Here is a 21,253-nt window from a genome sequence, read left to right on the forward strand (position 1 = left end):
AACTCCTCTCACATTGGGCAGCCCCCACCTTTAGTCCCCTCTCCCCTCGGACAGCCCCCATCCCAATCCCTCATTCTCTGGGGTTTGGTACAACTTCTTCTGTTCCTGGTAACTAAGCAGTTGCCTCTCAGTTGTCAGTTAACCTATTCCAGACTCAGCAATATCACCCTGCACCCAGGGACGGAGGAGTAAACACCATTCCCATTTGTCGTTGTGGGTGATCATGTTGGGAGACTTACGAAGATGTGTCTGGTATCAGTGTTAGTCTCAATCTCGCTATCAGAGAGCGTTCCTCTGGATGTCGCTGCCCCCAGGGTATTTTTGATTGTTACACTTTCTCCAGCAGCACTGCTGTAATCACTGTCAGCACCCAGGGTCTCTCCAGAACTGTTACTCACCTGCAACAATAAATGATAACAAGTGAGTGTCGACTGCCTGAACGCAGCAACAGCTCAGATCGCTGGCTGCATTCAATCCAACAATTTACTCGTACCAAACACATTATCTGTCCACAGGTGGGATGTAACGGGAATCTGGGTATAGAATATTTCAGTAGGGGTTACAAGGGATGATAAATTGTGTACAAAAATCCCTAGTTGGGGAACAGAATACAGGAAGCTGCCATGACGGGAATGGGGTGGGGGTCAGCGGGAAGCACAGACTTGCAATGGTTACAGGGGATGGTTTAAACTAGATTGGTGAGGGGTGGGATCTTCAACAGCAGGGAGGCAAGTGTGAGGGTGGAAGGAAATACAGAAATCAGAATTGGCTAGTTGAACAAACAGGTCAGGCTGGAATAGGACAGGGACAAAGAATGCCTGTTAGATTAAATTGCATCTATTTCAATGCAAGAAAGCTGACAGGTAAGGCTGATGATCTCAGGGTGTGGATAGGTACATGGGGCTGGGATATTACAGCCATTACAGAAGCACGGCTAAGGGATGGACTGAAGTAGCAGCTTAATGTGCTCGGGTATTGTGCTTTAGGCAGGACAGAGGTGGAGGAGAGAAACGAGGGGAGTTGCCTTTTTGATTAAGGAGAGTATCACAGCAGTAGTCAGAGATGAAATAACTGAGTGATCATCCAGTAAGGGTTTGTGGGTGGAGCTAAGAAATAAGAAAGGGATGGTCTTGTAATTGGAGTTGTACTGTAGTTCCCAGAGATAAACAAGGCCAGAGATGTATGCCTTCACAACCCTAATGGCAGGGGAGATCCTGACTGGCAATTCCTTGGAACGGAGGTATGGGTCAGGGTGAGCAATGTGTTGCAGAGTTGGCAAGTCACAGTCGTGCTACACAACTGGGCAATCCAGGAGAAATAACAGCAAATATTAACAACCTGCAGATGTATAATTTATCAGCACTGCTCAGTAGGAAAGCAAGAGACAGAATGTGAAGGCAGTGAGGCAAAACATAGCTTATGGAACACAAATGACTACTCAGCTAAAGCAACATAGTGAACAAAGCGCAGTCATTGAAACACAGAAAATAGGAGTATTAGGCTATTCAGCTCTTTGAGCTGGCTCTGCCATTCAATATGACCACCCTGTTCCAAATTTCTCCCAATATTTTTTGGTCCATTTAACCCTCAAGCACAGTATTATTCCTCCTTGAAAACAATGTTTTCACCTCAATCTCGTCTGCAGCAGAAAACTCTGAAAGCTCACCACTCTGGGTGAAGAAATGTTTCCTCACTTAAGTCCTAAATGGCCTACCCTGTATCCATCGACTGAGAGCTCCAGTTCTGAATTTCCCGGTCATTGGGAACATCCTTCCTGTGTAGTTCTGGTCACCGCATTATAAGAAGGATGTGGAAGCTTTGGAAAGGGCGCAGAGGAGATTTACTAGGATGTTGCCTGGTATGGAGGGAAGGTCTTACGAGGAAAGGCTGAGGGACTTGAGGCTGTTTTCATTAGAGAGAAGAAGGTTGAGAGGTGACTTAATTGAAACATATAAAATAATCAGAGGGTTCGATAGGGTGGATAGGGAGAGCCTTTCTCCTAGGATGGTGACGGCGAGCACGAGCTTTAAATTGAGGGGTGAAAGATATAGGACAGATGTCAGAGGTAGTTTCTTTACTCAGAGAGTAGTAAGGGAATGGAACGCTTTGCCTGCAACGTTAGTAGATTCGCCAACTTTAAGTACATTTAAGTCGTCTTTGGACAAGCATATGGATGTACATGGAATATTGTATGTTAGTTGGGCTTGAGATCGGTATGACAGGTCAGCACAACATCGAGGGCCGAAGGGCCTGTACTGTGCTGTAATGTTCTATGTTCTATACCCTGTCTAGTCCTGTAAAGATTTTTACAGGTTTCCACGAGACTGCCTCCTCATTCTCCTAAACTCCAATGAACATAATCCTAACCAATCGAGATAATCATCAGAATCAGCTCTGCCATACAGGAACCAGTCTGGTAAACCTTTGTTGCACTCTGTCCTTAGCCAGAATATCCCTCCTCAGATAAGGAGACCAAAATTGCATATAATTCTCCAGAAGTGGTCTCTCCAATGCCATGTACAAATGCATCAACAACACCCCTGCTTCTGTACTCAAATCTTCTTGCTACGAAGGCCAACAAAGCGTTTGTCTTCTATATCACCAACTGCAGCTATACGCTTACCTTCAGCAACTGTTGCACAAGGACACCCAGGTCTCATTGCATCTCTCCCTTTCCCTGAAGTCAATCTTAAAGATTTCATACAGAAGAATAATTTCTCTGGATCTGAATCACTGAAAAGTAATGATGTTGTGAAATAGATGAGACTTTTTCACGTGTTTTAAGATCGTTGAAAGTGTTGTATAATCAGATATGTTGATTTTTTTTCTTTGATTTGATTTATTTGGAATAAACTTGTTTTATCCTTAAAGAAAACGTGTAGCCTGTGGACCTATGTTTCAGTGAATGACCATGTTAAATAAATGAAAACAATCAAACCAGATTTCATTTTGGGATCTGATGTGTCCAATTGTAGCATCAACTGGGATTGCAAAAAGGGGACGTGCTTGCTGCGATTTGAATTCACTTAAGACGCATTTATTCCGCTGCTCAAGAAACAAGTACATGAAGTTGTTGAACATAATACAGGAATGTTGCAGTAGAGGTAATTGAGTGGATTGGATTTTGAAAAAGGTTTTGAATGTTATGTGTTTCCTGGGAGAAGACGACATACAGACAGTTCCTAGTTCACAAAAAGTTTCTGTTCTACAATTCATTCACAAATTGATTTGTATGCAAGTCGATTTGTACACAAGTCAGAACACAATGCAGGACAACATAAAGTAGATCTAAGAACAGGAAATGCTCGTACGTTGGATCTTTAAAATGAACCCCCTGTATGGGATCGCATTCCTAAGTACAAGTATTCATAAATCTGGAACCCCATATAACAGTGGATTGTTTGACAAAGTCTAAATTGATAGATGTAACAGATAAACTGAAGGTAGAAAGAAGGATCTATTTCATAGAATCCTTACAGTGTGGTACAAGCCATTCGACCCAACAAATCCACACCGTCCCTCCGAAGAGCATCCCACCCAGACCCATCCCCCTCCCCTTTCCCCATGATCAATCAACGTAACCTGCACATCTTTGGACTGCGGGAGGAAACCGGAGCACCCGGAGGAAACCCTCACAGAAATGGGGAGAATGTACAAACTCCACACAGTCTGTTGCCCAAGGGTGGAATCGAACCTGGGTCCCTGGTGCTGTGAGGCAGCAGTGCTAATCACTGAGCCACTGTCCACACATGGGCGGCATGACAGCTCAGTGGTTAGCACTGCTGCCTCACAGTACCAGAGACCCTGGTTCAATTCCACCCTCGGGCAACTGTATGTAGAGTTTGCACATTCTCCCTGTGTTTGTGTGGGTTCCCTCTGGGTGCTCTGATTTCCTGCACAATCCAAAGATGTGCACGTTAGGTGGATTGGCCATGGGAAATGCAGGGTTACCGTGATGGGGTGGGTCTGGGTAGAATGTTCTTCTGAGGGTTGGTGTGGATTCGATAGGCTGAATGGTCTGTTTCCACACTGTAGGGACTCTAGGATTCAATAGCTTATCCTGTTTGTATATTCATCTAGTAAGGAAGAGACACTGAACTTGATTATCTAACCTTTATAATCAGAAGAAGGTGCCACCTGAAATTAAGATATCACAGCTAGAAGAACCTACAATCCAGTTCAAAATGAAAAAGAAGAGAAAAAGAAATGAATAAACCTTGGACAGAATTGGAAGAAAAGCAGAAGAGAATTTGCAAAGACAGAGGAAGAAACTACAGGAAATGAAAAAGGAGACAGACTTGGAAATACGAAAGCTTGAAATAGGAAAGAAAGTGACATTTAAAAACTATTAATTCAAGGGAGCTGTGGGAAATTAGATAACATGATTTGGCCAACATTGAGGAGCATGAAAACAGGCTTAAACATATCAAGATTGAGGAAGTTGATGTGCTGGAAATTTTGGTAAACATTAAGATTTAAGTGTCCCCAGGGCCAGACCAGATTTATCCTAGGTTGCTCCGGGAAGCGAGAAAGGAGGTTGCTAAGCCGCTGGCGAAGATCTTTGCTTCCTCACTCTCCACGGGATTCGTACCGGAAGATTGGAGGGAGGCAAACATTGTTTCTCTTTTCAAGAAAGGGAATAGGGAAATCTCTGGAAATTACAGACCAGTCAGTCTTACGTCTGTGGTCAGCAAGGTTTTGGGAAGAATTCTGACAGATAGGATTTATGACTATTTGGAAAAGCATAGTGTGATTAAAGGGAGTCAGCATGGCTTTGTGAGGGGCAGGTCATGCCTTACAAATCTTATTGTGTTCTTTGAGGAAGTCACGAGACAGGTTGACGATGGTCGAGCAGTGGATGTGGTGTACATGGACTTCAGCAAGGCATTTGATAAGGTTCCCCACGGCAGGCTCATTCATAAAGTCAGGAGGTATGGGATACAGGGTGATTTGGCTGTCTGGATTCAGAATTGGTTGGCTGACAGAAGGCAGAGAGTGGTTGTAGATGGTAAGTATTCTGCCTGGAGGTCAGTGCTGAGTGATGTCCCACAGGGCTCTGTTCTTGGGCCTCTGCTCTTTGTAGTTTTTATAAATGACTTGGATGAGGAGGTTGAGGGGTGGGTTAGTATGTTTGCTGATGACACAAAGGTTGGAGGTGCCGTTGATAGTATCGAGGGCTATTGCAGGCTTCAGCGAGACATTAACAGAATGCAGAGCTGGGCTGAGAAATGGCAGATGGAATTCAACCTGGATAAATGCGAAGTGATGCATTTTGGAAGGTCGAACTTAAATGCTGAATATAGGATGAAAGGCAGGATTGGTTTTAATGCCAATATATTATCACTGTTAATGTAGTGGAAAATTCAAGTGCCTCTAAGACATATTTTCATTTCTTATCATCAGTCATCTCTCTATTGCCCTAATTCCTCGTGTCCCAGTGATCACGTACTGGACACAGTATTCAAATCCATTCCCACCAGTGTCTTGTAAAGTGAGACCAGAGCTCCATAATTTATGCTAGATTGTTTTAATGACTGCAGTTAAACATTCCACTGCCTGAACTGATGACCACTCTATGGCGGTTGGAAAGAGAATGTTGCCATTCAGCAAACTGCTTTCAACAATCAGTACGATTTCAATACAATACACAGACCAGATTCTTTTCTCTTCCTGCACACACTATTTTTCAGTTTCCTGCATTGTCACAGGTTCTGTAACTTCCAAAATCCATCTATGGATCCCACTGCCTCACTTGTTGGAGATTATCATCCTGCATTGAAACTCACTCCCTAACATACTGTAGGGGTGCAGCTGCACCTCAAAAATTGCAGCAGTCCAAGGCGGCTGCTCACTCCCATCTTCTCAAGGAAAATTAAGCATGGGGCAATAAATGCTGCACCCCATGAATAGATCAAAATAGAGAAGGTTCAAATCCGAATTCTCGATGTGAATTGCATTAATGGGTCTTATATTAATGACTTAAGAAAAAATAGTGGTCCCCACACTGATCCATACAGAACCCCATCATTCTTCGAGCAATTCTTATTTTCTAAAGATTTCTCAGTTTTTTCCTGTACTCACAATTTGTACAGGTTCACACAGGTTTGGGTGTAAACAACAGCCTCCCATGGGAAACCTGTGGAATTCATGGTTTAGCACATATTAGGGTTTATGTTGTTACTTCTTTAAGCAGAGAGGTTGATCTGCTTCGGAATCCACACTGGAAAACCCAAGGAATTTGTTTGTAGTGATGGGCAATACCTCAAAGCCCCGCCCATGCCATAGTACTCTGGCTAAATACTACTGATTCTTGGGATTTCTGCAAAGCAGCTGGTCAGTTTCTGTCCTGTGCTGAATGAATCTGGATTGTGTTAGGTGGGAGTTGGGAGTGAGGTTCCATTTTCGGTGACAGTTTCTTTTACGATACTGCGCGAGAGGCAGGGCACACCATACTAGTGCCCCAGCTTATCACTGCCCTACCACGGTGCTGCTTTCTGACTCCTGGCTGGTACTCCGGGTGAGTGCAGGTGGCTCGGAGCTGGTGATAGACTCACTGTCACTCTTCTGGCACCATCGAGAGGGTGAGGAGGGGAAGTGCAGGAAAGGAGCAGGCAAGAGGACAGAAGAATAAAGGAAAGAATATTAATAGCAACACCAAAATGGAAGATAATTTCATGTTAAAAGCGCTTGATTGAGCTGACAGCTGAATCAGTCTTAATCTGATGGAGCAATCAGGAGAGGACCGATGTTTACAACATCCATGTTTATGCAGCAATTTCTAGTCCTTGTACACATTATGTCTGAAGTTGGCAGGACACTTCTGTACTCCCTCTATTCAGCCATGAAGGAGCACTCAGACCTGGCTCTAAATTTCTCAATCACTCTCTCCTCCCCCACTTGATATTGAGGCAAGCTTCATCCTGGCAGAATCATTTCTTGTTGTAGAATCTATCCAGTTTTCAGGCTCAGTTTGAAAAGTGGTAGCTTGGCAGAATGGAAGTCATGAAATCATTCACAAGTCTAAAATCATTCATCACTTTCTAAACTTGGAAAGCATGTCTCTCACAGAATGGAACACTTTTAGGGCAAAAGGTGAAGGAAGAAAATATCTCAGGCCTACGCAACTTGACGCTGTTCTTGATTTATGATTGAAGCAGCTCTTTGCTAGCTCCTTTCCTGTCTGAGACAGCTTCTGCAATCCTGTCTCCCTGTCTTTCCAGCTGTATCTGACCTGAAATGTTTAATAAGCATAGTCATACTTCCAAAATGTTTAAAGAAAGCAGCAACTTTCCAGATAGCTGTCAACAGAAACGCATTTTAGACTTGCATTCAATCATTCACTAACGCACCTCAAAGGATCACAGAATCCCTACAGTGTGAAAATAGGCACTTTAGCCCATCAAGCCCACACCAATCCTCCAAAGAGCATCCCACACGGACGCATTCCCTTGCCCTTTCCCTGTAACCCTGCATTAGTGGCTAACACAACTAACCTACACATCCCGGAACACTATGGGCAATTTAGCATCGCCAATCCACCTAACCCGCACACCTTTGGATTGTGGGAGAAAACTGGAGCACCCGGTGGAAAACCACGCAGACACAGGGAGGAATGTGCAAACTCCACACAGACGTTTGCCCGAAGGTGGAATCAAACCCGGGTCCCTGGCGCAGTGAGACAGCAGTGCTAACCACTAAGCCACTGTGCCACCCCTAAATGCCACCTAAACAAAGAAACCAATTCCTCAACCACATTGAACTGTTTCAGTATCACAGCCAATGACAGCTACTGTCACTGACAGATTCACCAATGCATTCAGCGGTGAACATTAAACAAGCATGGCTCTGCCTGGCACTGTCCCAGACCATTTCTCAAAAGCAAGTATGGCTCATCACCCAAACCCAGCAACCCGCCCCCATCTCAGCTCCATCCCCCATCACCTGTACCCCACCTACCACTGCAACCACAGGTCGCTACTTCTATTATCAACAAGCAGTAAGCACTAACCTGCGAGCTGGTCGCACTCAAACCGCTATCGGCGCTGACTTGCGATTTCTTCTCATCTGGGTCCAAGTCAGACGCATGTCTGGGGGCCTCAGTACCTGGAGGCAAGAGACCAAAGTGAACATCTTGGGAGAGCAGCCAGGCTGAACCGCAACCTGTAATCAGTCACAACACTCCAGCTCTTGCTGCAGTGTCAAGGAGGGAAAGCTTCTCAGGAAACCAGAGACTAAAGCTATTTGTGTTCCAGTGCTACAGATTGGAAAGGGATATGCTGATACAGTACAGTAACCATGTCCCCAAGGCTCTCTTCAACAGTTCAGTTTTCACACCAATGGCTCATATCTGAAAGGCTGCCCCTCAGGTTACAATCTTAACCACACAAAATCGAAATCAGTAGACAACCTCTCACTTCTAGCCACACCTGCCAATTACAGTCCCAAGTCTTACGGTCCCCCACTCAACGATTAATAATGACAGTCCTACAATTCACAATCACCCAAACTAACCCTGTCATCGAAAACCCCATTACTTAGAAGAATTCACCCAAAACTGCAGAGAGGAAAAAAAAAAGTCTGTTTGTTTCTATTTCTTCACTCAAACTGACCAACTCTGGAAGCAGCTGGGATCACCTTCGGAGATGTGTCCCCAGGTCCAGATCCCTGTCATTTCAGAATCTCAGAATTATTAGAGTGCTAAGGGAGATTATTCAGTGTACCATGTCTGCAGTCTGCTCTATTACCTTCTGCCAATCTCCTGCCCTCCACATCCTTGTACACCATTATCCAAAAAATATTCAATACCCTTGAATGCCTCAATTTCCAGGCAGTGTATTGCCTATCCTAATAGCTCACTGTGAAAATGTTTTCCCCTCACTCTTCTTACATTTGTACATCATTTTAAATCTATGCCCTCTTATTCTCTTCCTTTTATAAGGGTAAGTAGCTTCTCCCTATCTACTCTGCCCAGCCAGTTCATGATTTTGAAAACCTCAGTCAGGTCTCTTCTCTCTAACATCCCCAATTTCTTCAATTTATCCTGATAACTGAAGTTTCTCAATCTGGAATCATTCATGTAAACTGCTTATGCACTCTTTCATATTTCTCTTTAAAAGGGAAAGCACTCCCTGTTCTCATATCCTTCAGTGTGAAACCATTGCTGATAACATCACTCTATGTATGGCTTGTCGTCATGCTTCAGCAGCAATTTTTGGCCATTATTTGTTCTGGATGATCACTGCATTCTCTGAAGCTGGAGGTGTGTGAATGCTCTTGCCACAAACACCAGCCAGCACATAGAGATACTTGGACAATTCCCGGTTTCCAATTTACCCACTCTTCAGTAAGCGGTGGCTAAAAATGCCCTGCAATGTAATGTGCAAAAATGAAAGCCCGATTCCAAATCATTTTGGGTAGCATCCCATAACCCAATACACTGATGTCAATGGGTTCAAAGGGCAGCATTGGAAGACAAAGAGCTGAACTCAACCCAAGCACATTGGTCACTTGCTGGGTGGACTTCAGGCCAAAGGACGAATTGGCAAGCTTGTACGCAAGCATGCGTTGTGACTACACAGCAATGAGCTCACTCCCCACGCACTCCCTCACACCTGCACTCGCAGGTTCATTTGGTGAGGCAGTGCGAGAGAGAGGGAGGCAGGGAGAAGGGTGGGAAAGAGAGCATGGGTGAGGGGTTGAGGTGAAGAGTCTGATCTGGAGAAAGAAACAAAGGAGGGGAGAGGGAGAGAGAGCAAGAGAGACACACACACAAACCCAATTGCATATTCATGGGTGAAGGACGATGAGTCTAAGGCACAGATTGCAAAGGACTGTGATTCAAACAGAAGACACAACTAGGGTGTCTAGCTCTAAAAGTAGAAAGTACTCTGTACGACAGGGCTGAGTTGTCAAAGTCCTTACTCTGTTTCTCCAAAGCTTTTTGTTTTCTCATATCCTGGTGCTTGTTCCACAACTCTACAACCCAAGATGCATTGCAAGCAGGAAAGAAAGACAGACAGTCAGAGATTGGCTGAATAGGTGAAATGGAGGACACAACACAACTGAGTAGAAGCCACTCCCACATAGAGATAGATAACTTCTTAGTCGTGACCTGAGAACCAGTGAAGCTTGAGGGTGCCAGTGTGGCCCACATTACTAAGTTGTCTGGAGAACCAGAGTTCTGCTTCTAGGCTTCCTACACTCTGGCACTGAACTTCAGAGTAGCCACAACAGGAGCACCTTCAGACCCAATACTCTCCCCACAGCAACAAAGATTCCACTCCTAGTCCAAGATCAAAACCAAAAGCTTCTCTAGTGAGATTCATAGCACCTTTCTTCCCTCAACCATGCTAGATTCTCAAGGACATTGATGGAGGGAATGTGGGCTCGGGATGGTGGTGAGAAATTGGATAAAAAGTTACCATAAGCTTTTTCTATTTAACATGAGTAGATTCTTGCTCGAGTTCTGGGAAGATGGAACTCAGTCACAAGCTAGACACTTCCCCTTCCAGAGAAAGGGTAGCATTTTCCAAGGTCACATACACTGGATAAAAAAGGAAATGAAATTAAAACAAAACACAGAAAGGAGCCTGCAGAACTTTGTGCAAAGCCTGGAACTGGAGATGTTAGTATAGGAGACCAGAGGTCAAGAGATAATAATGTGCAACAATAATAACGTTAATACAGACAATGTTAAAATAAACCCTAAAGACTTTTGTGAACAGCTATAAAGTGTAAATGGCTAGCTAGGGAAAAAAGTTGTTTATTTGGATGCACAGGCCGAAGGCATAGAGGAATGCATCTACACATCGATTGGTCAAACCAGATTGGCCAAGGCAGCCTTGAGGAGTTCATTGGATATATTCACGATAGTCTTCTTGGACAGTATGTAACAGAACCAATGAGGTTGGAAGTATAGTAGACCTGATCCTGTGTAACGAGACAGGGATAATTAATGATCTCATAGTTAGGGATTGTCTTAGGAAGGAGCAATCACAGTATGAATTTAGAATACAGCTGGAAAGTGAGAAGGTAAAATCCAATACCAAGTACCTGTGCTTAAACAAAGGAGACTACAACAGGATGAGGGAGGAGTTGGCTAAAGTAGAATAGAAGCAAAGACTATATGGTGGGACAGTTGAGGAATAGTGGAGGTCTTTCAAAGCAATGTTTCAAAGTGCTCAGTAAAAGCATATATCAGTGAAAAGAATGGACTGTAAGAAAATGGGTAATCAGCCATGGATAACTTAAGGAAATAAGGGAGACTATCAAATTGAAAGATGAGGTGTACAAAGTGTCAAAAATCAGTGGGAAAACAGAAGATTGGGAAAACGTTAAAGGTCAACAGAAAATCATAAAAATAGTTATAAAGTGAGAGATTAGAGACTAAACTAGTTCAGAATATAGAGAAAGAGAACAGAAGTTTCTATAAATATATAAAACGAAAAACAGTGGCTAAGGTAAGCACTGGTCCTTTGGAGGATGAAAGGGGGATTTAGTAACGGGAAATGAGGAAATAGCTGAGGCATTGAACAGGTATTTTGTGTCAGTCTTCACAGTGGAGAACACAAATAACATGCCAGTAAGTGATGACAAATAAACTAAGGTAGGTGAGGACCTAGACACAGTCATTATCATGAAAAAGGTAGTGTAGGACAAGCTAATGGTGCTAAAAATAAGACAAGTCTCCTGGCCCTGATGGAATGAATCCCAGGGTGCTAAAAGAGATGGAGGGAGTTATAGCAAATGCAATTGTGGTAATTTTCCAAAATTCACTGGATTCTGGTGCCGTTCCAGCAGATTGGAAAACAGCCAGTGATGCCACTACTCAAAAAAGGAGGTAGACAAAAGACGGGGTATTATAGACCTGTTAGCTTAACTTCTGTGGGAAAAATGCTTGAATCTATCATTAAGGAAGAAATAGCAAGATATCTAGATAGAAATCGCCCCGTTGGGCAGGCACAGCACAGGTTCATGAAAAGTAGACCATCCTTGACTAATTTTCTAGAATTATGCAAAGGCATTACAGTGCAGTGGACAACAGGGATCCAGTAGATGTGATCTATCTAGATTCCCAAAAGGCTTTTGATAAGGTGCACAAAAGACTGTTGCACTAGATAAAGGTGCATGGCGTTACAGGCACTGTATTAGCACGGATCGAGAATTGGTTAACTAACAGGAAGCAAAAAGTGAGAACGAATGAGTGCTTTTCTGGTTGGTAAACAGTGACTAGTGGTGTGCCGAAAGGATCAGTGTCGGGACCACAATTATTTACAAACTTATATCGATAATTTGGAGTTGGGGACTGTGTGCAGATTGTCAAAGTTTGCAGATTACACTAAGATGAGTGGTAGAGCAAAGCGTGCGGAGGACTTTGAAAGTTTGCAGAGGGAAGTAGATAGTTTAAGTGAGTGGGCAAAGGTCTGGCAGATGGAATTCAATGTTGATAAATGTGAAGTTATCCATTTTGGTAGGAATAAGAGTAAAAAGGACTATTACTTGAACAATAAAAAATTGCAGCATGCTGCTGTGCAGACGGACCTGGTGTCCATGTGCATGGATCGAAAAAAGTTGGTTTGTAGGTACAACAGGTAATTACGGAAGCAAATGGAATTTTGTCTTTCATTGCTAGAGGGATGGAGTTTAAAAGCAGAGAGGTAATGGTGCAGCTGTATAGGGTGCTGGTGAGGTCACATCTGGAGTACTGTGCATAGTTTTGGTCTCCTTACTTGAGAAAGGATGTACTAGCACTGGTTGGGGTGCAGAGGAGATTCATTAGGTTGATTCCAGAGATGAGAGGGTTGGCTTCTGAGGACAGGCTGAATAGACTGATTATATTCAGTGCATTTTAGAAGAATGAAGGGGAATCTTATAGAAACATATAAAATTATGAAGGGTATAGATAAAATAGAAGCAGGGAGGTTGTTTCCAGTGGCAGGTGAAACTAGAACAAGAAGGCATAGCCTCAAAATTAGGGAGACCAGTTTCAGGACTGAATTGAGGAGGAACTTCTTCACCCAATGGGTTGTGAATCTGTGTAATTCCCTGCCCAGTGAAGCAGTTGAAGCTTTCTCATTGTATGTTCTTAAAGCAAAGATAGAAAGTTTTCTGAATAGTAAAGGAATTAAGGGTTATGATGAGAGGGTGGGTAAGTGGAGCGGACTCAAGGGGCTGGATGGCCTATTCCTGCTCCTGGTTCTTATGAAGAATTAAATGGGGATTTTGTAACTTTTATACAGTGAAGAATTATTTAAGTTTCACTGAAAGAAGAGAGGGAAGTTATGGGCAGGATATATTAAGCGTACTGAAAAAGATTAGCATTACTGAAAATCGGTAAGCCATCCTGGACCAGATGGAGTTCAGCTGGCATTATTGAAAGTAGCAAAGGCATCGGTCACAATCTCTCAATCTCACCGGACATAGCAGAAGTGCCGGAAGTTTAGGGTTATTCACATTACAACATGTGAGGAGGTGATGACATGGTGGTATTATCACTGGGCTGTTAATCCAGAGACTCAGGTCAAGTTCTGAAGACAAAGGTTCAATTCCCACCATGGCATATTCGAATTCAACAAAAATTTGGAATTGTCTAATGATGGCTATGAATCTATTGTCAATGGTTGGAAAAATCCATCCGGTTCACTAATGTCCTTTAAGGGATGGTAACTCCCATCATTACCTGGTCTAAACTAACTGTGACTCGAGACTCTCAGCAATCTGGTTGACTCCTAATTGCCCTCTAGGTAATTAGAAATGGGCAATAGATGCTGGCCTAGCCAGCAACACCCTCATCATGAATGAATTTTAAAAAACGTGGATCAAGAAAGGGGAGAGGGATAAACCAGGAAACTATTGTCCTGTCACCAACATCAGGCTGATAGGAAAGCGGCTGGGAACAATTGGCAGGGACAAAATGAAATTTCATTTGAAATCAAGGAGAGCCAGCACGGTCCTGTTAAAAGAAAATTGTGTCTGTCCAATGTAGTCGAATTCTTCAATGTCACGACAGAGAAGGTTAGTTACGATACTGCAGTAATTGTTGTACATATGAATTTTTGGAAGCCACTTTACAATGTACCACACAGAAGGATTATTAAGAATATGGAAGCCTCAGGAATTAAATGTCAGTATAAATGGAAAAATGGCAGAAAGCAAAGGGCCATGGTGAATGGAAGTTTCTCTCTGCAGGCACTTTTCAGGGGTGATCTGCAAGGGGCGGCTTGTTTTATTTCTCTTTGCAATTTTTATAAACCTAGACTCAAATAACAGCATTGTAACATTTTCTGGTGATACGTAACTTGGTAAGGCAACAGACATTGAAGGATAGTGACAGTCTCCAGGATGACAGACACAGGATGGGGGAACGAACTGAAGTTTGGTGGATGGATATTGTGGAGAAGTGGGGATTGAAACACCGTGGGAGGATTAATGTGAAGAGTAGATTATGAATGACAGGATAGTAAAAACGTGCGGCTCAAGAGAAGACCTTAGCTCTACAGACACAAATCTAGTGCAAGTTACATAGGATTTAGGAGGAGTAGGTCATCCAGACCTTATAGCTTGCTCATCCATTCAATAAGACCTCAACCGATCTGGTAGCAGTCTCAGTTTCACTTTTTCTGGACTCTCTCAATAACTCAGTCAATCAATAACACGGCCTCACTGACCCAGTCTCTCACTGGTCTCCGGGGAAGGAAATTCCATAGAGTAATGACCTACAGAGAAAATAAAATTCTGTTCTCAGTCTTGAAAGGGAGATCTCTTTTTCTTAAATGATCTCCACTAGATCTTGTCTCTTCCACAAACTGAAACATTTAGCATCTAGCATGTCTACTCCCCACAGATCTTGCATATTTCAATCAGATCACCTCTCATTCTTGGCCTAACCTGCTCAATTTTTCATCTTGAGTTAATCCTATCATCCCTCCTATGAGTCAAGTGAACGCTCTTGGAACTGCTCCTAAATTAATCAGTTCTTCTTTCAAATGAGGAGGCCAAAACTGCAAACAGTGCTCCAGAAGTGGTCTCATCAAGGCCCTGTCCAGCTGCTGTAAAACATCCATATTCTCATTGTCCATTTGCCACAAACTGAGACTTGAGGTAGAATGAGAAGAATGTGGGCATAATATGAAGAGAGGGAGAATGCAAATAATATTAAAACTTAGACAAGTTACACTGGTTTCTGAACAGAGAAACAGAATACAATACCAAAGGCAGTGTGCTGGAATGTTATAAAACCCTGGTTAGGTGTCAGCTGAAACATTCTGGACAATCTCCACCTACAATTCAGATCTAGAACTCATTTCCCAGAACTTGAGATGAGGGAGAAGTTGGAAGCATGAACGCTGTTCTCCAGTGGAACAGAGAAGGGGAAGAGGTGACTAAATCAAGGTTGGCAAAGAGTTTTGACAGAGCTCACAGAGGAAAAACAATTTCCTCAGGTGAGATGGTTAATAATTCAAGGGCACAGATGCAAAATCATTGGGGAAAACAATCTGGGTAAGGAGTCAGCCTTTTAGGACTGAGAAGGAAATGAATCTTTCATTCAATTGTTGGGATCTCAAATGGTTCAAACAGAAAAGAGGTGGTAGAGATTAATGCTATAAAAATATTGTAAAGGGGAGAACACTATCTTTTGCGACACAGAGACAGGTCAGAAGCCTAAGCCTTATAGTCTGCACAAGTTTTATACTAATTGTAAAGGGCACCACAGGAAGGATATTCTGGCTGTGGATGGAGGGCAACAAAGGTTTACCAGACTGGTTCTTGAAGCAGTGGGACTGATATAGGGTGAAGTTAGGATTGTACTCACTTGAGTTTAGAAGAATGAGGGGGGATCTCCTAAAGAAAATTAATGGGATCAGACAGGGGAAATGCAGGTAGTATGTTCCCAATGACTGGGGAGTTCAGAACCAACGGTCACAGTTTAATGAAATGGGGAGGCCATTCAGGACTGAAATGAGGAGAAATTTCTTCAGCCAGGGAGTGGTACCCCCATGGAATTCTCTGCTACTGAAAGTGGTTGAGGCCAAAAAGGAAAAGGTTTTCTAGAGGTGGTCAGATATACTTCTTGGGGCAAAAGGGGTCAAAGGAAATGGGGAGAAAGCGGAAAAACAGGGTAGTGAGTTAAATAAGCAGCCATGATCATATTGAGTGGTGGAGTTGGATCATTGGGCCAAATGGCTTATTATGTTCCTATTTTCTTGATCTTATGGCATTAATAAGGTTAACTTTGTGCTCAGTGTTGGGCTTCTTATCCCAGGAAAGGGCACACATGACCTGAGTGTGCAAAAAAGATTCACAAGACTCGGTCCTGGGTTAAGTCTTAAGGCGGGGGAGGGAGAGGGAGGGGGGGACAGGGAGAGGAGCAAGGTGAAGTGGGAGGCAGAGAGAGAGGTAGACATCTTTGGAGAGAGATCGTGAGAGCATACGAGAGCGCGCAGACGTGAGAGTGCGCGTGTGGGTGTGAGAGAAAACGTGTGAGAGTGAGAGCGCGAGAGAGTGAACATGCGGGCGTGAGAGAGAGACAGCACGCGAGAGAGAGAGAGAGAGAGTGTGCAAGAGAGCAAGAAAGAGTAAGACAGAGCCCATTCTCTACCGGCTGAGGAATTAAAACAAAGGGCACAATCTCGCAGTGAGATGCCAACCATTTATGGCTGAGTTGGGAAGAAATTCTTTCACTCAAGAGGGTGGGGAACCTTTGGAAACAGCTACCCAAGGCAGTCAGGCAAATGGGATAAATGAGTCTACACAAGACAAAAGAATGCCAGCACGCTTTGGGTAGTAATGACTATGAGGATAATGCAAGCATGTGGAATTGGGTTGACAGTAAGTGACAATTTTGTTGAATAAAAGAGCAGATCTGAGGTCCAAATGGTTCTCCTTTTTTAAATTTTAACAAGTGATGTAGGACTAAGAATGATTGCACTTTCAAAGACAAATAAAGAGCTGAATGTCCTTTCTTGCTGTTTGACTGCTGGATAAAGGAATGGCAGTGCTTGGAAAGGGGAAGGGAATGAAGCCTGAAAGCAAATGGCTGTTCCATCAATCGACAGCTGGACTATCACTGACCCTGTGCCAGTCAATCAGTTTCCCATAGCCAAATTACAAAGACACATTTCTTCATTGGTCATGCTCCTCAGCAGCAGGGAGACATGCAGTCAGTAACCCTTTCGACAGAAATCTCTCACCCAAGCAAAGGGAGCAGGCAATCAAGGAATTCTGGAAGGAGCTGTACTCAAAACCTTGAGCCACTGAGCAACATATTGTCAACTTCTTGAGATACAGTGAGCAACACAGATTTTAGGAATCTGATCATTGCACGCTGGGTCAGCTGAGGGGGGACAAATGGAACAGCAATGCACCCCTGGAAGGCATCAAAGGAATGTAAAATACAGCTTTGGCCAAAGTATGCACAAGGTGAAAGTTCACTATTTTAAGCTTACACCTGATAGTTTGATAACACTATTTGGCAATACACGTCCCTTAGGAGCTGATAACTACCCTCATCTATGGAACCTAATCAACTACAGAACTTGAATAACTACTCACTATGTCAGAGGGTCTCGCGACCTACACTGCGATCTCAAACCCATAGAGGCGACCCTGCATAGTGCACTCCTTTGTTCACATATCGTATCGTCTTAGCAACTGACAACATGACAACATCCGGAATATACCCTCTCAAGCTTTAATGCAGTCTACATGGGGGCTTGACAATGTTTGTACAAGCCTCATGACAGTCTGAACACAGGCCTGGGAATGTCTCTACAGGTCTCGCAGCAGCCTGAAATTAATACAGGCCTGTGGAGAAAGTAGTGAAGGGGAAAATTAATCTCTACTCAGGTGGTAAAATTTGATCCGGGATAGTTAGCTTGGCTTCACAAGAGGGAGGATCACGTCCAATAAATCTGGTGAATGCTCGAGGAGGTGGCCAAGTGTTTGGATGAGGGTAGTGCAGTTGATGTGGTTTGTAAGGATTTCTTTAACGCCTTTGACAAGATTCCATGTGGGAAACTGATCACGAAGGTAAAAGCTCACGTGACGCATGGTAACTTGGCAAAGTGGATCAAAGATTAGCTCAGTGACAGGAGATAGAGGATGGTGGCAGAAGTCTGTTTGTGTGACTGAAGCTTGGTGTGCAGCAGCATACCGCAGGGATCAGTGCTGGGTTCTTTAATGTTTGTGATATTCATAAATAATGTTGATGCGAACGTGGGAGGGATGGTAAGTAAGTCTGCGGATGACACAAAGATTGACCGGGTGGCTGACAGTGAGGAGCAAGGTGTTAAGATAGATAAAGATATAAACAGGGTGGTCAGACGGGCAGATTGGTAGCAGATGTAACTTAAGGCACGGTGATGCAATGTGGAAGAAGGAACAAGACAAGCGAGTTCTCAATAAATGGCAAGGCACTAAGAAGCTCAGAGAAACACAGGGATCTTAGGGCAGTTATCCACAGGCCCCTCAGAGTGGCAGGATAGAGTAATAGGGTAGTTAAGCAGGTATATAGAACACTTGCCTTTATCAGTTGAGGCATAGATTTTAAGATCGAGGTGGTTATGTTAGAGCTGTACAGGACTTCAGTTAGGCCAAAGTTGGAGTACTGAGTGATGTTCTGGTCACCACACTATATGAAGGACATAGAACATAGAACATAGAACATAGAACAGTACAGCACAGAACAGGCCCTTCAGCCCACAATGTTGTGCCGACCATTGATCCTCAAATGATTGTACTGGAAGGGGTACAGAGGAGATTCACCAGGATGCTGCCTGGGACAGAACATTTCTGTGATGTAGAGAGGCAGGATTAGCTTGGGGTGTTTTCTTTGGAGCACAGCAGGTTGAGGGGTGCTTATTTGAAGTGTAAAAGATTACGAGGAGCACCGACAGGGGCTACAGAAAGCAGCTATTCCTCTCAGTTAAGGGTCAATAACAAGGGAACAGTATTTTAAAATGAAGGCTGCAGTTTTACAGGGAATTTAAGGAACAGCGATTTTTCATACTGTGGGTGATGGGGGTCTGGAATGCACTCCCAGGCGGTGGGGTGGGCATTTGAGGCAGAAAACCTCACACCCTTTAAAAAGTGCTTGGATAAGCATTTGAAATGTTGTAACATTCACGGCTGTGTGTGCCTACTGCTGGAAAGTGAGGCTAGCACAGGTGATAACATAGGTTGGCAGTACAGACCTGATGGGAGAAGGCCTCAACTGGTGTTAACACAGGCCAGGCACTGTTTGTATACGCTATGCCATACCTGGTGTTAACACAGGTCTGGCAGTGTGTATATGGGCCTCTTCAGACTCTACAGCTTATTGATGTGGCTCTAATCACAGAATAACAGTGGGACTTGAGCGAATTGCTTCAATCTCGTGTTGTGATATGCCCTGTACCGACATGCAATACACACCGACTGAAGCAACAAAATTCTCTTCATTCAGACTCCGGGTGTCATACTCGCCCAGCCCCTTGCTGATGGGAGCTTTTGGTGGGAGTTGCAGGTGGGTCATCGGTGCACTGGGGGGTTTCATCTCCCCTTTCGAGGGCATGGGCTCCTTACTAGTTGGCACAGTGCCATCCTCTGTTGGACTGCGTTTCTTCTTGTCAGGCTCTGGTGTACGAAGAAAGATGGAAGTGGGGGAGGTGTGGGCGAGAAAGGAGTGGGGGGAGGCAAGGGGAAAAGGAGACGGGCAAGGGAGAGGATAAGTGGGTGGGGCAAAGGATGAGTGGAGACACATGGATAGAGATCAGAAACTCAACAAGAACAGTTAAAAATCACTACATATCAAACAAAAAACCATCATAATTCTGAGCAGCCTTTATCAGATCATGTTTATTGGAACAAAGCGACCGCTATTAGGTCCTGTTTATCAAGACTGAGTATCAGGTCCTGAATTATGGAGTAAATTGAGGTCAATTGCAGCCTACAGTGCTTCAAGTGCAGATGCAGGATCCTTTTTAAAAGTGTTGGAGACTTCCACTCAATCGGCAAACTGGGTGGTGAATTCCAGACAAACAGTTCTGAGTAAAAAAAATTTCTGTGTCCTTTCTTTAACAGATCACTTTAAACCTGTGACCCCACTCACTGATCTCTCCTCTGGGGAAAATAGGGTCTCCCTGCCCACTCTGTCCAAACCCTTCACCATTTTGTACATCTCGATTAAGTCAGCCCTATGTTCAAACAGAAACAACCATAGCTGCTCTAATCTTTGCTCTCAGCTGCAATTACCAAGCCCTGGCAACATTCTTGTAAATCTCCTCTGTATTGTCCTCAGACTAATTATCTTCTCCTTGGAATGTGGTGACCAGGACTGGACCCACAACTCCAGCTCTGGTTTGATCACTGTCTTGTATCGTTCCAGCAACGCCTGCCTTTGCACTGCATCCCATATACCTTCTTTACCATCTTCTCCGCAATTCCCGTTACCTTCAGCGATCTGTAGAGGGGGATTCCCCGTTCTCTCCCCGCCTTCAGCCACCTCAATATCTTCCCGTTGTACTGTGGTCCCTTGCTTTGTTTGTCCATTCCAGGTGCTAAATTCTGAACAGTGACTAATCCCCTCCTGTGCTGAATAAGGTTTCTCCACCTATACTGACTGTTTAAAGCTAGGGGAGTGCTGGCTTACCTTTATTGTAGTAGTGTGTGTGTGCAACTTCCAGCAGAGTGAAGACACTGGCCATCCCTCCTAGCCCTGCGTTGCTATACGAATGTTCCAGGCTGGACACGCAGCACTTCAGCAGATCCAGCATCCCACGGTACACCTTCTTACTGATTTCCTGCAGACGGGATAGCGAGGGCAGTACTCACCAGAGAGCACAATGCATAACAACAAAATATACCCTTCAAATACACAGAACACTACAGCCACACAAAACTACAACAGAGTGGAGAAAGCACCAAACTGCCCCTGGGTCTGCCTTGAGAAACGCTGCATATCCGGGTTGGTGAGGAGGGTGTGCAGAAAAAGGGCTGACTGGGGTGGTGGGAGCAGCAGACAGTGGAGTGGTGGTGGGGAGGTGCAAGGGGTATAAGGGCACAGGGCAAAAGCTAAAGTGAGATGAAGGTTGAGTGGATACAGATGGGAACGTTGGCAGGTGAAGAATGCTGCAGGGCATGGGAAGGAGTGGACAGACCAACAGGGTTAAAAATTGGTGAAGCTGGTGAAAAGACGAAGAGGCAGGGGACCGCAGCAGCCTGTTTCGAGACGAAGATGTGACCACGGGCCCTGCTGATTTTGGGTGTTCTGAAGGAC

At 44.1% G+C, this 21,253-nt stretch overlaps 1 protein-coding gene across 22 annotated transcripts in view; it reads right to left on the minus strand.

The window, feature by feature from the left end:
* madd (MAP-kinase activating death domain) overlaps positions 1-21,253 on the minus strand; it is a 176,714-nt gene that overhangs the window by 46,338 nt on the left and 109,123 nt on the right. For 8 of the 22 annotated variants that reach the window (XM_059651946.1, XM_059651966.1, XM_059651962.1 and 5 more), the window contains 6 exons: positions 20,627-20,777; positions 19,411-19,611; positions 9,922-9,975; positions 8,009-8,103; positions 6,481-6,564; positions 240-398 (listed from right to left, as the gene is read on the minus strand). In XM_059651946.1, coding sequence (XP_059507929.1) covers positions 240-398; positions 6,481-6,564; positions 8,009-8,103; positions 9,922-9,975; positions 19,411-19,611; positions 20,627-20,777 — 744 coding nt within the window. The remainder of the gene's footprint in view (positions 1-239; positions 399-6,480; positions 6,565-8,008; positions 8,104-9,921; positions 9,976-19,410; positions 19,612-20,626; positions 20,778-21,253) is intronic. The other 14 variants (XM_059651956.1, XM_059651950.1, XM_059651955.1 and 11 more) reach the window with 8 other exon arrangements.

Source organism: Stegostoma tigrinum, chromosome 17, assembly GCF_030684315.1.
Source record: "Stegostoma tigrinum isolate sSteTig4 chromosome 17, sSteTig4.hap1, whole genome shotgun sequence".
Taxonomy (NCBI): Eukaryota; Metazoa; Chordata; class Chondrichthyes; order Orectolobiformes; family Stegostomatidae; genus Stegostoma; species Stegostoma tigrinum.